Source organism: Clarias gariepinus, chromosome 21 (genome assembly GCF_024256425.1).
Source record: "Clarias gariepinus isolate MV-2021 ecotype Netherlands chromosome 21, CGAR_prim_01v2, whole genome shotgun sequence".
Lineage (NCBI taxonomy): Eukaryota > Metazoa > Chordata > Actinopteri > Siluriformes > Clariidae > Clarias > Clarias gariepinus.
This window is the reverse complement of record NC_071120.1, coordinates 28,295,001-28,311,019: the sequence shown is the minus strand read 5'-3', so window position 1 is coordinate 28,311,019 and position 16,019 is coordinate 28,295,001. Positions and strand designations below refer to the sequence as shown.

Genomic DNA, 16,019 nt, shown 5'->3' with positions numbered 1-16,019 from the left:
AAAAGACATTTAAGATTATCCACAAAACAAAAGAAGCTTTTTTAAAAATAGTTTTATTGTTAAACATTTAGTACTGAATGAAAAAAACTAGCCTTCTACTTGTTTTAGAAAAAAAGAGTAGCCCTTTACACACACTTTAGAAACATGACATTCGTAAAATACACTAAACAGAAGAATTTACGATATGTTGGACATCAGCGTAACAAAATCTTTCACATTTTTAGTTTTTACTAAACATTCCAATGAAAGGAAAAGTTTGTGACAAAACAGACTACCATTACTCCAGATGAATCACATGACACATATTTGGTGTGTTTAGATTTTGCATCTCTGAATGACTCCACCCCTTAGACCACGCCTCCTCAACTTTTCTCAGATGGAATCAGTATCTGAAGCTACACCAAACACGTTATGGCTGGTGGACATTTAGATTTACAGTAAACACACAAAAGTCCTTTTTTTTTTACATTGACATCAACCCACTTCACAGACACTACAGCGCTCAGGATATTTATTAATGGTTCTGTTCCCTTAGCTGAGCCAATTAACCAATCAATAAAATTAGCATACAGCAATTACATGGAACTTTCTTTTAGAGAGTAACTCTCTGTTTCAGGGGGCTGAATAGAACTTCTAATAGAATAGGCTCTTTAGTTGTAGGGCTCTACATTGAACCTTTAATTTGTTCCTCATCGTTATAGAGTTTGACATGGAACCAATGAATTCCTCAAGCTGAAGAACCTTCAACTGTTCCCGATGTAGCAGATTTTGTTTAGCATGGTTACCCATGTTGTGACTCTCCTTCCATCCTTCCTGAACTCTGCAAGGTACGGCAAGTACGGTTCTGTATATTATTAATGATTTGTAACTTTTTCCTTGTTAATGGCTTTAAATAAAACTTTTGAGGGTTCTCCAAGAGGGAAAACCAATCAATCCTTAGGTTTCTAAATTAAATGTAAAGATACCTTCGTTTATTTCAGAAAATGAAAGCTCCATTGTAGGGTTTAACCCTACAACAGAAATCTGTAAAGTTTTTTTTAAATCTGTAAAGTTTTTTTTAAATCTGTAAAGGTTCTCTCAGAGGAAAACCAATGGACAAGTAATAGTTCCAAATTTAAAGCATCTACTGTATATGGAACTTTCCTTCTTCTGTGGACAATGTGAACAATCCACAATGGTTCTACATTTTTACTATGACTTTTTTGTCTGCCAGGTACCAACAAGAACTTAGGTTCTTCAAGAACTTTACTTCATTCTGTGAGAGAAACTCGTGGTAGGGTTTTACACAGAATCTTATAACAGATAACAAATTAAAACATGATTAAGCGTTCTGCATTTAAGGTACTCAGAGTGTTCCACCAGCAGTCTTTAAATAATTGGAAAAGGGGTTTTAACTAAAAAACCTGCATGGAACTTATCTGAAAGTTCTTTAGTTGAAGAACTCTGCATAGAACCCTTATCCATTTCCTACTAAGCTATTGGTGATCTTGTGCATATTTCTCCCTGGTGTGCGTTAACGTTAGCTTGGTTTTTTGTTTGTATGAAATGAACCCATGACTCTGAAAATCTACTTCCTGAGAAATCTTTTGTTTGTTTTAGGCAAGGGAGTGTGGGGAACCGTAATGAAATGTCTACGCATCCTGTGCAGAAGGAATAAGATCTCCTGAGAAAAGACAGCAGTTTGGGAAGATAAAGTTAACAGTAGAGGAGCAGAAAAGGCTCGGTTCTGCGAGGAACCCCAGTGTAAAAGTTCAACCACCTCTAAAGACCTCGTCTAACTGACGCTAGCAGTCCTCTAAGCCTATTGTGAGGGAGCGCGCAAGATGAAACAGACCTCTATCAGTTTGCATCCATGAAGTTAGACCCTGATTAGCTTAAAAATATACATGCAAATTTGACGAAATTCACTGAAATTTTGTGTTTAAAATGTTGTACAGAGTGCAGTGTGTACTGAAAAGTGTATATTGTGTAGGTGTACCACAGAGATGTGTATATGTACCATTTATTATATAGGGTATAGTGTTCAGTGTGTATTTTGTTGTGTGTAGTTTGTAGAGTATCCTGTAGTATAGTATGTAGTAGTAGTGTAGTATGTTGTGTGTGTTGTATAGCATGTCGTGTATACTGTGTAGTGTTCAGTGTGTAGTGTTCAGTGTGTAGTGCTCAGTGTGTAGTGTATAGTGTGTAAAGCTCAGCGTGTAGTGTTCAGTGTGTAGTGCTCAGTGTGTAGTGCTCAGTGTGTAGTGCTCAGTGTGTAGTGTTTAATGTGTAGTGCTCAGTGTGTAGTGTGTAGTGTGTAGTGCTCAGTGTGTAGTGTTCAATGTGTAGTGCTCAGTGTGTAGTGCTCAGTATGGATTGTTCAATGTGTAGTGCTCAGTGTGTAGTGCTAAGTATGTATTGTTTAATGTGTAGTGTGTAGTGCTCAATGTGTAGTGTTCAGTGTGTAGTGCTCAGTGTGTAGTGTTCAGTGTTTAGTGCTCAGTGTGTAGTGCTAAGTATGTATTGTTTAATTGTAGTGTTCAGTGTGTAGTGTTCAGTGTGTAGTGCTCAGTGTGTAGTGTTTAATTGTAGTGTGTAGTGTTCAGTGTGTAGTGTTCAGTGTGTAGTGCTCAGTGTGTAGTGTTTAATGTGTAGTGTGTAGTGCTCAGTGTGTAGTGTTCAGTGTGTAGTGTTCAGTGTGTAGTGCTCAGTGTGTAGTATTTAATGTGTAGTGCTCAGTGTGTAGTGCTCAGTGTGTAGTGTTTAATGTGTAGTGTGTAGTGTTCAGTGTGTAGTGCTCAGTGTGTAGTGCTCAGTGTGTAGTATTTAATGTGTAGTGCTCAGTGTGTAGTGTTAAGTGTGTAGTGCTCAGTGTGTAGTGTTCAGTGTGTAGTGCTCAGTGTGTAGTGTTCAGTGTGTAGTATTTAATGTGTAGTGCTCAGTGTGTAGTGTTCAGTGTGTAGTGCTCAGTGTTTAGTGTTCAGTGTGTAGTGTTCAGTGTGTAGTATTTAATGTGTAGTGCTCAGTGTGTAGTGTTCAGTGTGTAGTATTTAATGTGTAGTGCTCAGTGTGTAGTGTTCAGTGTGTAGTGTTCAGTGTGTAGTGTTCAGTGCTCCTGATGTAAGGATCTTTAACGATGCTCAGCACTGATTTTCCTCTAACACACACACACACACACACACACACACACCAACATGCTCATGTTTCTGTCAGTGAAACATCCCAACCTCTGACAGTTAAGGCTTCTTATTTTTCTTCTTTTTTACATGCACTAAAAGAACAGCAACATTTTCACTCGTCAGTGGTTCCTGAACCTCATCCTGAGACCTCGGAAGATTCTAGAAGTCATAATTATCCAGAAACGGTGAACCATGCGGATGCAGATCTCCTGATGCTGCCAGGTGGAGGCTGAAAATCCACTTCAGATCGAACGTCGTTTATAAAAGAGTAAGAAGAGCGTCAGTTCTGAGCAAACACCATGAGATTTCCTTGGCTTATGCCCGTGTGTGTGTGTGTGTGTGTGTGTGTGTGTGAGACTGAGATCTCATTAATCAGCGTTTTACCTCAGGAGTTGAGCTACACACCACTGGATCTCATTAACACTCTGAGGGAAGACGTTTTATCGCCGCTGCATGCGGCGCGTGTTAATGTTTCTGTGAACTCTTTATCACAGACATGAACAGAAAGTGTGTGCAGGTTTGTGAAAATCACGATACATATTTATATAAAAAGTAGTTTTGTGCATCTCTGGAGTGTGCTAGGATACGTATGCTATGCTAGCTATCTGTTGGAAGAGACGGCGGCGTTTCTCTGTATTGCTTAGGATGAAAGCTAAAACGAAACCAGCTGTGGATGATATTATACCTTAGACATCCTAAAACCGCCAATAAACATAATATTTAAAACATTAAATCATTCCATACATATTGAAATAAAGATTCAGGTGTTCAGGGAAAATTTCGATTTAAATGTTTTGCCAAATTCAGGGTTTTTTTTAGCATTTAAGGGCTAATCAAGGCTTTTTTGATGCGGGGCTGTGGTTAAGTTTGTGACGTCACTAATACAGCTTTGAGCCAATCACATGCAGATTAGTAGAAAAATATTTTTTGAACATGAAAATCTTTAGATGAATTTGTCAATAGTTTTTTTCCCCCATATTTGTACATAAAGTCTGTTTGGGGGCGGGGCTACAAATGTGAATTCACAATGTCGCTTACAATTTTAGACCGACCATGTTTGATGTCTAACTTCATTAACATTTAAATTCCTACAACTGTACAGAATTTCCTATTTTGATTGATTTGGGGGCGGGGCTAAGCTCAGATCATTTTTTTGGTCACAGATTATTTTTTTGTCAGAAATATCTGTTTATTTAAAAAAAATTAAATCATGATCGATATATCATCACATTCGATTTGCAGATTATTAGACGAGCACAAGGACGTCGAGGTCAGAAGAGAACCGGCTAGATTTGTAACCTGCAAAATTTTCAAGGTCAAAATTCTGATACTAAAATTCAGTAGTGATAAACACGCGCTAGTTTCCTAGCCGTTAGCTAGCTAATTTAGCTAATGTTAAGGTTTATGTATTAATTTTTAGCAGAAGGGGAGGTGTAACAAAATTGTTTCAGCAATACATTTTTCTACTTAAATTATTTTAAAGGTGTAAAATGACACAATCTGACTATTTAGCACTGAAAGGCAGCTAGCTAGCGCAATGCTACGTTCAATTTCGGCAGCCATTATGCATAAATGACATCAGTAGAAAGACTACCAAAGATGGCCATGCAGATATCTGTGTGTGTGTGTGTGTGTGTGTGTGAGAGAGAGAGAGAGAGAGAAAGAGCAGTAAATTAAGATCTCTGTGATAGAGGAGCGGTGAGGACAAACCTCCTCCCGTCCTGTGGCGTCCCCTCTCCCTCTCCCTCTCTCTTTCTATCAGACTCTTTTTGTTTTCCGTTCTTCCCGAATGTGTAGAAGGCGGTCCTGCTACGTTAAGGTTAGCATGAATAAATTGAAACTTTTCCTCATAGTGGATATTCCAGATCACATGATCCTGGGCGAGCGATCACATGACACAGCACCGGTTCCTGTGCAGCGCCCCCTGCAGGCGGATGGAGGCGTGGTTGTGGCGAAGTCCCCGGGTCACCGCGATGCCCAGCAGCTCTTTAAAGAGCAGGAGAACGTGCCAGTTGAACTTAGCCGAACACTCCACGTAGCCGCACTTCCAGGTTTTCTTCACCAGCACGGAGATGGAGCGGCGCTGAGCGAAGCGATGCCTCTGCAGATCCCTCTTACTGCCGACCACCAGGATGGGGACATCACTACTGCTGCTGCTGTTACTGCCCTCCCTGAGAGAGAGAGAGAGAGAGAGAGAGGGCAGAGGATATTATACACATCTCAAAAACGTAAGACGAACAGGAAAGAAACAAGAAGAAATCAGAGCAGAATGAAAAAGAAATGAAAGAAAATGAAGAAAAGGTTAAATGTGATTAAAAGAGAAAAGTAAAGACAAAAAAGAAACAAGAAAGAAAGGTTAAAGAGGAGGAAAAACTCTTCTACAAAAGAAAAAAGTATTGAATAAAACTTAAAAAGAATGAAAAGGCAATAATAATTAATGAAACGACAGAAAGAGAAAATAAAAAAGATAAACAGTAATTGTTAAACAAATAAATAAATAGGCTTAAACAGGAGGAAAAAAGGAAAAGTAAGAAGGGAAACAAGACAAAATATGATTAAATGGATTAACTGAAAGGATGATTAAAGAGAGTGGGACAAATAAACAATAAATATATATAAATAAATAAGAGGAAAAAAAGGTTAGAAAAAGAATAAAAGCCAGCAGAAGAGAGAGAGAGAGAAGTAACAATGAAAAACCATGAAGCAAGAAACGAGAAATAAGACTGAACCAGCACTCATGTGTGTGTGTGTGTGTGTGTGTGTCAGTTAGACTGACAGCAGTGTGTTTTATAAACTGAGACAAATCCCCAAAGCTGTAACAGTGATGCAGTTCTCAGGCTGTGATGCTTATTGTCTTAAGAAACGTTTAATACGAATCCAATCTAATCTGATCCAATCCAATTCAATTTAATTTAATTTAATCTAATCCAGTCAAATCAGTCTGATGCGATCTAATCAAATCCAATCTGAACTTATCCAATCCAATCTGATCTACACTGGTATAGTCCAATATAATCTAATCCAATCTAGTTTACTCTATTCAGATCTAATGGAGTCCAATCCAGCTTAATCTAATCTAATCCGATCTGCTCCTGCCTTCTCTCTTATATCAAAGCTCAGGTTGTCTAATGTTTACTCTCACATTGCTCTTCTATCCATGTCCATCCTTTTCTTACATCAATAAAAAAAAGTGTGTGTGTGTGTGTGTGTCTGTGTCTAGAACCCTTCACCTGTTATCTACAATCTGCTGGCGGATCATCTTGACATATTCGAAGCTCTCGACGCAGCAGATGTCGTAGACCAGGATGTATGCACTGGCATTACGCACTCCTCTGCAGCGCTCGTCCAGCCACTCCTAACACACACACACACACACACACACACACCTTCTTATAATGTAAAATATCCTGTGCAACCTTTAATACAAACCTGATCATACTGTATGCATCAGTACATGAGACGCGATCTTCTTAAACACGCCCGTCTGCAGCTAATCGCCAAAATCTCATTTGCAGTTTAATAGTTCAGATGTTTCTCCTATTATTCAGCTGAATTTTCCAGCTCTTGAACATTATGTACCAGGTTCTGTTGATTCCTCAGAGTTATTCGGTGACTCTAAACGATGCAGATGTTCGTACAGATGTTCATAGCACCCTCGGTTGTTTGGAAATTGGTCTTAAGGAGGGACCGGATCTGTGGACGATCCATAATTGTTTTTCTTTTGGTTTCATCCAGTTCCAGCCACTTCCATCGTTTCTGCACGTCCTCATGGCACCAGGTGCTCTCCATTAACTCCTAATTAAGATAATTAACCAATCAGAAGCTTTATATTAGTTTTTGGAATCATTCTGTCTATTTAAAGAGACGGCCAACTTGGAATATGTGCAGTTTTCAACCGAATGAAAGTCTCATACAGTTCTGTCGTGTATGTCCTTTGTTCAAAATAAATTTGTCAAAATTATTGGCACCCCACTGCTATTAATATTTGGTGAAGCCTTTGCTAGACATAACAACTTTGCTTTTTCAGACAGAAGAGAACAGGAGTGTTACACCTGTCGTAATTACACATTACTATGCAGGAAGGGGACGAAGAGGAGGAGGAGGAGGAGGAGGAGTTCAGGGAGCCGACCCTCTCACCTCGTCTTTCTCTCCCTCGTTTTCTCCTTCATCAGGGGAATCATATTATCATTTTTTTTATGTGAGAGACTGAGAGAGTGTGACGAGTGCAGTGACCGTAAAGATAATTTATTCTATCAGCTAGAGAGCGAGAGCGCGCGAGAGAGAGAGAGAGAGAGAGCGAGCGAGAGAGAGAGCGCGAGAGAGAGAGAACCTGCTGCAGAGGCTCTTCTGTACGGTGAACCTTTACAGCTACAATATAAAATCCCAGAACAATTTTTTACTCCTGCTGTCCGAAAACCCTTGGAGACGGACTATAGCTGTATTTAATAATGTGTTCTAGTTGACGGAACAGTTATAGTTGTGAGTGGATTTCAAACAACATACATTTTAATCATTAATTTAATAGATAAATGATACCTGGAGAATTAGAGAAACTTTTATATATTATACAGAAACTCTGATAGGTTAAAGCAGGATAGACCACGCCCACATGCGTCAACAGCAGAGGCCACAGGCTCGGTATGACATCATCATCTCGTCTCCTTGTAAAGGGTCAAAATGAAATCCGTCCATCACGAGGCGAATCCGGCCAGAGGACACAATCGGACTGGAGTGCGTCAGAGGACAACATCACACGCTGACGTCAAGCGGGAAACAATTGCTTTCATCATGTAACAGTTCACACACACACACACACACACACACATGGTGCAGTGATGATGAACGCAATCATGAGAGACAGAGTGATGAATATTAATGAATTGGACATTTTCTCTTTACTGATTGGACAAAGTGGCTGAATGTGTGATTGATGTTTCTCTTTATTGCTCTGCTTTATATTCCACACACACACACACACACACACACAGAAATACAGTCCTCCCCGAATGCTCGTTCCGCTCCCATTAGCAGTCTATGTGCGTTATTGAATGATTAAGTAAATTTAATAACCACACAACATGTCGATTGTTTTTCAGCTCTTCATTATTATAGCTCACGTCATAAAAACACTTTATTTCCACTTGGACTTACAGAAAGAAGCCAAACCTCCCTCACTTCCACTAGGATCAACCAAAGACTGTATAAGAACTGAACAAACTCTCAGTGGCGCCACCCACAGGTTCCTAGAGAGCAGTTTCTTAACTGCTGCAGGCTTAACATTAAGTTAGCTAAAAAGCTAAAGTAGGTACAGATCATTTAGACGGCAATGCGTTTGTTTGAAAATCCTCATCCGTATCTCTGTAACTCCTGCATTTCTTGCAGTTAGTTAAACTTGACCGATTCCAGTTAGCTGGTTAGCGAAAGTGATGCATAGCAGAGAGTTTGAAAGGAAGCAAATCTGCCACGCCCCTCATTATGCATAATTTTATGGCTTAATATATACTTGACATGAACAGGAAATCTAGCTTTGGAGACTAAAACCGAACCCAGGTGTAAACATGGTGTACAGTTGGACATTTTATGGGGATTAACTCACTTCCGGAGCCCCTAGTGGTCATTCGAGGAACTGCACAGTTTGGCACTTCCGTGTTGGCGTCATTTTTCAGGCCTGGATGCACCAGCATTAATAAAAACCACGACTCCTTCACTTTTATTGAGACATATATTGATGCACAGATACCACAACACTTTTCACTAACACAGAAAGGCCACGCCTCCTTCACTGGGACTGACATTTCAATAAGGCATGCATCATCATTAACACCAGCACTAACTGGAGGCACGCCTTCTTTATTTACATTGGGACTGACTTCTGGAGAGGTCACACCTCCTGTATTTACACTGTGCATGTGTGTGAATATCTGGATCTGTATAATTAATATTATTAACAGTGATGGAGACCAAATCCACAGTACAGTACGCGTTCAGTTCAGACGAAGAGCTTCAGTGACGAGAGGAAGAAAACCACACGCTGTAAAAAATCTGCAGCATGGACACTGACAGAACAAAAGTGCTTACAGTCAGCAGTGTGTGTGTGTGTGTGTGTGTGTGTGTGTGACTATGTGCTGGTGCAGCAGCCTGGTGCTTTAGATGCACCACCGGTCCTGTACGGCTAAAAATAGAAACTTGTCCTCGTCTCTCATCTCTCTTCATATAGGGAGGAGACGCAGAGCTACGAGAGCGAAAGTATACACCCCCCCTCTCCTCTCCTTACACCAGCATTACTGTTCTCTTATTATATCTCTGTTTACTTATATATATATATATATATATATATATATATATATATATATATATATATATATATAGAGCGAGAGAGAGAGAGAGCGAGAGATAAAAGGTTTGAGTTTGCCGCCCTGCACTGAAAAAACGTGCTGATTAGGCAAAGCGACGGTGTGGACAGAGCGAGTGACTGTCGTTGTTAGACTTAAAACAAAGGTTTAGATTTAATTCGTAATTACATGCTTTATGTCAAAGACTTTTCAAAATTTTTTAATTATTCTAAATCACACTAGTTTGTAAAGAAGGCAGTATTAGATAGACGTATCAGATTACGTGCAGGTTTCCAGCATCATGTCTAAAAATAAAAGCATTTAATCATGATGCATTTAATTGTCATTATTTAACAACAAAAAACCTCGCATCAGGTCACCCTGGACTGGAAACATTTCCTGTTTTATGAAGAGATTGTTGAAGAAGCAGAACACATGTGCACACACACACACACACACACTGTGTGGCTCCTATAAGAAGCAGAGTCAATGTTGTGTCTCTGGTCGTATTAGGACAGATGAAAGAGGGAACCAAAGGGTTAACGAGCGCCTCCTCCTCCTCCTCCTCCTTGGATCACGGCAGCACGAGTGCATCAAAGCAGGAGTGTGAGAGGAAAGTTTCCCTGAAAATCTGATCCACTCTCGCAGGAAAAAAAACAAAACACACACGCAGTGATGCTCTAGCTGTGTTTGTGTGTGTGTGTTTGGTGTCGGAGCAGGAGATCCTGCGGCGGCAGAACCGGACCGCTCGCTGTGTGAGACTGTCACAAACAGAACCGGGTTTATTAGAACACGCTGAAGAGGTCATGTGTTCAAAGCAAGAATAAAACTCTTTCATCTCATGAGTAAGAGAAAAGAAATGAGATGTACAGTTTCCAGCACATGTTCAGTTTTTGTTTTATTTCTGTTTTAAATGCCAGTGTAGCCTTCTTCAGCTCATATTGTGTTTTAAGTTTTATTTCAATAAAAATAAATTTCCTGTATTTTGTTGGTCAGACATGCTGATGTGAAAATCCTGAAAACATATGATAAATGCTTGAACACGGATGTTTCCGGTTCCTGCATTGTAATTGGATAGAAGAATGAACTTCCGCAAAGCTACAGACACTGAAACAGTGTGTTTGGAAGAGGAGTGAAACAAAAGGAAAGTCAAGCAGTCAGAATCCAAAATCTGAGCAAGAACCTTGACACACATACATCACCAATGTTTAGGTAGAACGTTCGTAAGTCCGATTTCTTACCATAAGTCTTACAAAGTGAGTCCTATACGCCTTCGACATGAATCTACAATGTAAAACATACCAATCCACTATATTGTCTCTTCTGTCTCCACACTGCCATCATGTGGCCGTTTAAATCGCGAGCTGTTTTTCACCGTATTGGACTGTAAACTGAGGATTTTCCGAAATTAGGATTATATGGCTTTATCCTGTATTCAGGGTCAGGGGGGGCTGGAGCCTATCCCAGGAGGCTGAGGGGACGAGGCGGGTACACTCTGGACAGGGTGCCAATCCACCACCACGCTGAAAATATTGTATATAATTGTAAATATTGGCATCTGGTGCACTGCAGTGTCTATTTTTTGTATGATACACATGAGCTACTTCCGTGATGCGTATCTGCAGAAATTCGTAACTCGAATGTTCATAAGTCGGTGATTCTTAGTATAAAGTTGTTTAAAAAGGAATATAACATGAAACCTTCAGGCCAGTCAAATAATTCATTTAAATTCATTTAAATCTTCTTTGTCTTTGGGCTGTTCCCTTTCAGGGGTCGCCACAGCGAATCATCTGCCTCCATCTAACCCTATCCTCTGCATCCTCTTCTCTCACACCAACTAACTTCATGTCCTCTCTCACTGCATCCATAAATCTCCTCTTTGGTCTTCCTCTAGACCTCCTGCCTGGCAGTTCCAACCTCAGCATCCTTCTACCGATATATTCACAATCTCTCCTCTGAACATGTCCAAACCACCTCAATCTGGCCTCTCTGACTTTATCTCCAAAACATCTAACGTGGGTTGTCCCTCTGATAAACTCATTCTTAATCCTATCCATCCTTGTCATTCCCAAGGAGAACCTCAACATCTTCAGCTCTGCTACCTCCAACTCTGCCTCCTGTCTTTTCTTCAGCGCCACTGTCTCTAAGCCGTAGAGCATCGCTGGTCTCACCACTGTCCTGTACACCTTTCCTGTCATTCTCGCTGATACTCTTTTATCGCACAACACACCTGACACTTTTCTCTACCCATTCCAACCTGCCTGTACCCGCCTCTTCACCTCCTTTCCACACCGTTGACCCTAAGTACTTAAAGTCCTGCACCTTCTTTACCTCTGCTCCCTGTATCCTCACCGTTCCTCTTGGGTTCCTCTCATTCACACACATGTATTCCGTCTTACTGCGGCTAACCTTCATTCCTCTCCTTTTCAGAGCATACCTCCACCTCTCCAAATTTTCTTCTACCTGTTCCCTGCTCTCGCTACAATTATAATATAATATATAATTATAATTTAGATTAATTAAAATAGTAGTCTAGAAAGTCCTCTAATGAGCAGCCTGATGTCCTGATGTGTGTGTAGTAGCTCATAAACACTGATCTTACTGTCATTCTCACTTCCTTTACTGTAATGATTGAGGATGAGGCTCAGGAGCCGAGGTGGGCGAAAAACACAAATCCTGTACTTGAATAAAAGTATCACCAGGGCAAATATTACTCAAGTGTAAGTAGAAGAGCTCCATTCTGTTGTGTACCTGAATAAAAGTACAGAAGAACTCTTACTGTAAGTACCAAATGTACAGGCGTGTTTTATCTCACTCTAGGCTTTCTCTCTCTCTCTCTCTCCTGCTGTTTCCGTCGCTGTCTGAATCCACTGCCGTGCTTCTGATTTCACACACCTGTTGCTTTATTAGGTCTCGAGGGAAATGAAAGTCACAGAACTACGAATAAGAGTCGTAGCTTTTTTTCATTTTTTTCAGATGGCTAAAAAAAAATTCGCTTCAAATACTCCACAGCACTGTGTTTAGGTAACGCAAAGCCATGCGGGAATGTAGTGAAGTAAAAGTACAGACACTTGCAGTAGGTTCGAGTGGAGTGAAAGGAAAAAGGAAAACTATCAGAAACGATAGTGACCTCGCGCCTGTGTTCACTACACGCAGCTGAGAATCAGACGTTTTATAGATTTATAGATGCTTCAGAAAACACTTATGGTTTGATATGTAAAAGCCCAAACTGTGTAAAAACATCAGCGCAGACTAAATGAATAGATGAACAGAACGACTCCATGCAGAACGATACTGATTCATTTGCTTTTAACTGACTCATTCAAAAACAAATCATCATGACTTAGTGATTTGTTTAAAAAAAAAAAAAAAACATTTCTATTTCCAATTCCATATAAAACTTTAACATCTTATCTACTTCCTGTAACTGTTCCTGACCCCTCCCACCATGGAAATATTTTAGACAAGTACTTTATGACATCATCTTTTCCAAGCACTCAGATCTCTCCGATCTGGACCACGAACATAAATACACTTCCTCCCTCCAGCTGCCTTCTATTCATCTCTCTATAGAGTGACACATCCATAAATCTGATCTTCACCGCAATCACAATCACACACTCGGCTAGAAAAATGAACATCATGTCAAAGAGCGGCTGAGAAACTCGGAGCCATAAAACACGCGGGAGTCAGACAGAGTTGAGCTGAAGATTTCTCTCGCTCTGGTTTATCACAGAAAAAAACGTTTCCTTGTTATTGTGTTGATTAATTCTCTAAAAGAGCAGCTTTGACAGTAGGTGTGTATTACTGTAGTCGTTTGGAAACGGTAACATATCCATGACGACAGCGGAGACGTCACATTAAAGACACGCATGGTGTCCGTAAAGACGGATGTGTTTCTGTAAGAAGTGTGGAAGGAGTCTCCAGTGTCACTGCTTTGTAACAGTCAGAGGTAAAGGCGTAATTTTACGACATCTTGAGGACAATCTCGAGTATCGAAATGTACTTGTACTGATGCGCGTTTGTCCGTTTACATGAAGGCCTGTTTTCAGACGTTGTTCTTCTGTGTTTATTCTGGATCGACGAACTTTCTAAGAACCATCTCTTTCTAAGAACATGTCTTGGCCTTTTTGTCATCACACAATTTCTGCACATTTAACAGCATCACCTTCGAGATAAATGTTTTCAGAGACCGAAGGAAAACGTGTCACTCGAATCCGCATCCTCAGACGCCGCTTCCTCCTGATCCTACCCTTAAACCATCTATTTTAATTTGAATCTCATCACAGACCCCGGATCAGCAGAGGCTCGTAATGAAGTCTTGATTACCTGCAGGTCTGATTTCCTAATCCCGCTCTAATTAAATCTGTGCCGTCAGGAGCCGGAGCAGAACTCGATTAAGAGGATCTGCAGGGGTTCGGTACCGCTCCCGCAGACACACACACACACACACACACACACACACACACACTGATCTGAGATCAGGTCTGTGGTTTGGAGCAGGATCAGGTTGGGGCTGTGAGATGAGAAGAATCCTCAGGGTCATTTCTAAACAAAATGTGTTCATCCAGACCGTGGAGGAGCCTGATGGAGCTTAATGGAGCTTAATGGAGATTAATGGAGCCAGTGTTTCGATACAGAAGGAGAAGCTGGTTTGCTCTCTATTGCTTTGCAGCGTTTCAGTTTATCCTTCACTTCTTCTCCTGTTTTTCTGCTCTTTAATCGCGAGCTCAGGACTAATGAAGCATCACTGCAGTGCGTCTCTGAGACCCGACGCCTGTTTCCTCCATCCATCACATTCTTTAACTTACTGATTCGGGGTCGTTAAGCTCCAACTGCCCAATGACGCTAAATACACCTGACACACACACACCTACACACCTACATGCCCTGACCAGCACATGTCCTCCACGTGTCCTAATATCCCAATGTCCACGGGACTTACTACCCACCAACTGACCCAGATACCCCCTGTGTGTCCTAATGCTTACTAATGTCCACCCTAATGCCCTTTTCAACACTTCAACTGCCTTAGCACATGCCCTAATGCCTTCAAAGGACACACGTGTCAATCAATTGTCCTCTTCTGCCCTTCAAATGCCCCAGTGAACTCTAATAACCTCAACATGTCACGGTGTCCTTTAATGCCCTCCACATGCCCCATTGTCCTTTAATGCCCTCCACATGCCCATTGTCCTTTAATGCCCTTTAGATATATTTTTATATCCTATCTGTATCTTTAAGTGCCCTGCATTTTCCCTAATTCCCTCCAAGTGACCGAATTCCCTCCATGAGCCTTTAAACCCTGTAAGTGTTTTAGCGCATGCTCTAATCCCCTGCAATCTGACCCATATGTCCTTTAAGTGTGCTTTAATGCCCTCCACGAGCCGCCAGAAGCCCTTAATGCCCCACCCCCTGATTCAGCGCCCTCTAATATCCACCATCTGTCCTGAACATTCCCACTGAAACGCACCATGATGTCACTTTTATCATCTCATCAGTAAACACTTATGTTTCCTTGCTGCACTTATTTCCTCTATAACCCATAATATTACATCTGTCAGGGTGGTTGCCTTGGCAACCTCTTAGGGCCCCTTTGAGCGACGGCAGTTAAATAAACTGCGCTTTTAGAGATTCTCTCCAAATGGATCCAAATGATACTGATATGTTTTTTTCCTGTTGTTCATTTGTCTGTTTGTTTGTCTGTTCCAAACAACGGGATCTTATAAATGGAAAATTATGTTGATTTTATCTGGTATAAATCATTTTTATTATTAAATTCTGCAAGAGAGCTAACGAGAGGGAAGAGGAGACAAACAATGTGAGAGATGGAAAGAATGAACAATGAGGAAGAATGCAAGAAAGACAGAGACATGAGAGGGACAGTGATGCAGAGAGACGCACAGAGAGACAGAGACAGACAGAGGAAAGGGGGGAAGGGTTTAAGTTGTAGTTTTTTTTTTTCCTGTTATTTGTACACAAACCAGCTTTACTGATGCTGATTCTGGGATGCAGCACTGTCTCCATGGCAACGGCTGCCTCCAATACACTACACACAGAACAGGGTATTATAACGGTATTTTGTTCTGACTTTTGACTTCTCGCACCATTTCTGTTAATAATCACACTCTGATCTGTCTGACTGCAGCGACAGAGACGTGTTGCTGCTTCCACTTCTCCACCAGCTCTCTGTCTGTCTTTCTTCCTTGTTTCTCTTGGCACCAAAAAAACCCACTCAAAGTACTGCTCTGTGCAGTGATAACGTTAAAACCACCTGCCTACCACTGAGCACCCTCGTGCCTCCAAACCGGCTGTGACGTGTCCAACCCTGGACTCCAAGAAAGCTCTGAAGGTGTGCAGATCCTTTAAAGTGGAGCCTCCACAGATCAGACCTGTTTCTCCGGCTCACGTCCCACAGACGCCCGCTCACCCGCCCCCCAAAAAAGTTTAATCTGCACCATCAGTGAATCTAAATGTTGGGTAAAAGTGATGTTATGAACAGTTATGTGTGGGATTTAATAATCTACTG

At 41.0% G+C, this 16,019-nt stretch overlaps 1 protein-coding gene across 1 annotated transcript in view; it reads right to left on the bottom strand.

The window, feature by feature from the left end:
* Positions 1-5,046: 5,046 nt before the first annotated feature.
* Positions 5,047-16,019, bottom strand: part of rasl10a (RAS-like, family 10, member A) — an 11,995-nt gene continuing 1,022 nt past the window's right edge. Inside the window, exons 2-3 of the mRNA XM_053481626.1 lie at positions 6,389-6,513; positions 5,047-5,329 (exon numbers count right to left, since the gene is read on the bottom strand). Coding sequence (XP_053337601.1) covers positions 5,047-5,329; positions 6,389-6,513 — 408 coding nt within the window. The remainder of the gene's footprint in view (positions 5,330-6,388; positions 6,514-16,019) is intronic.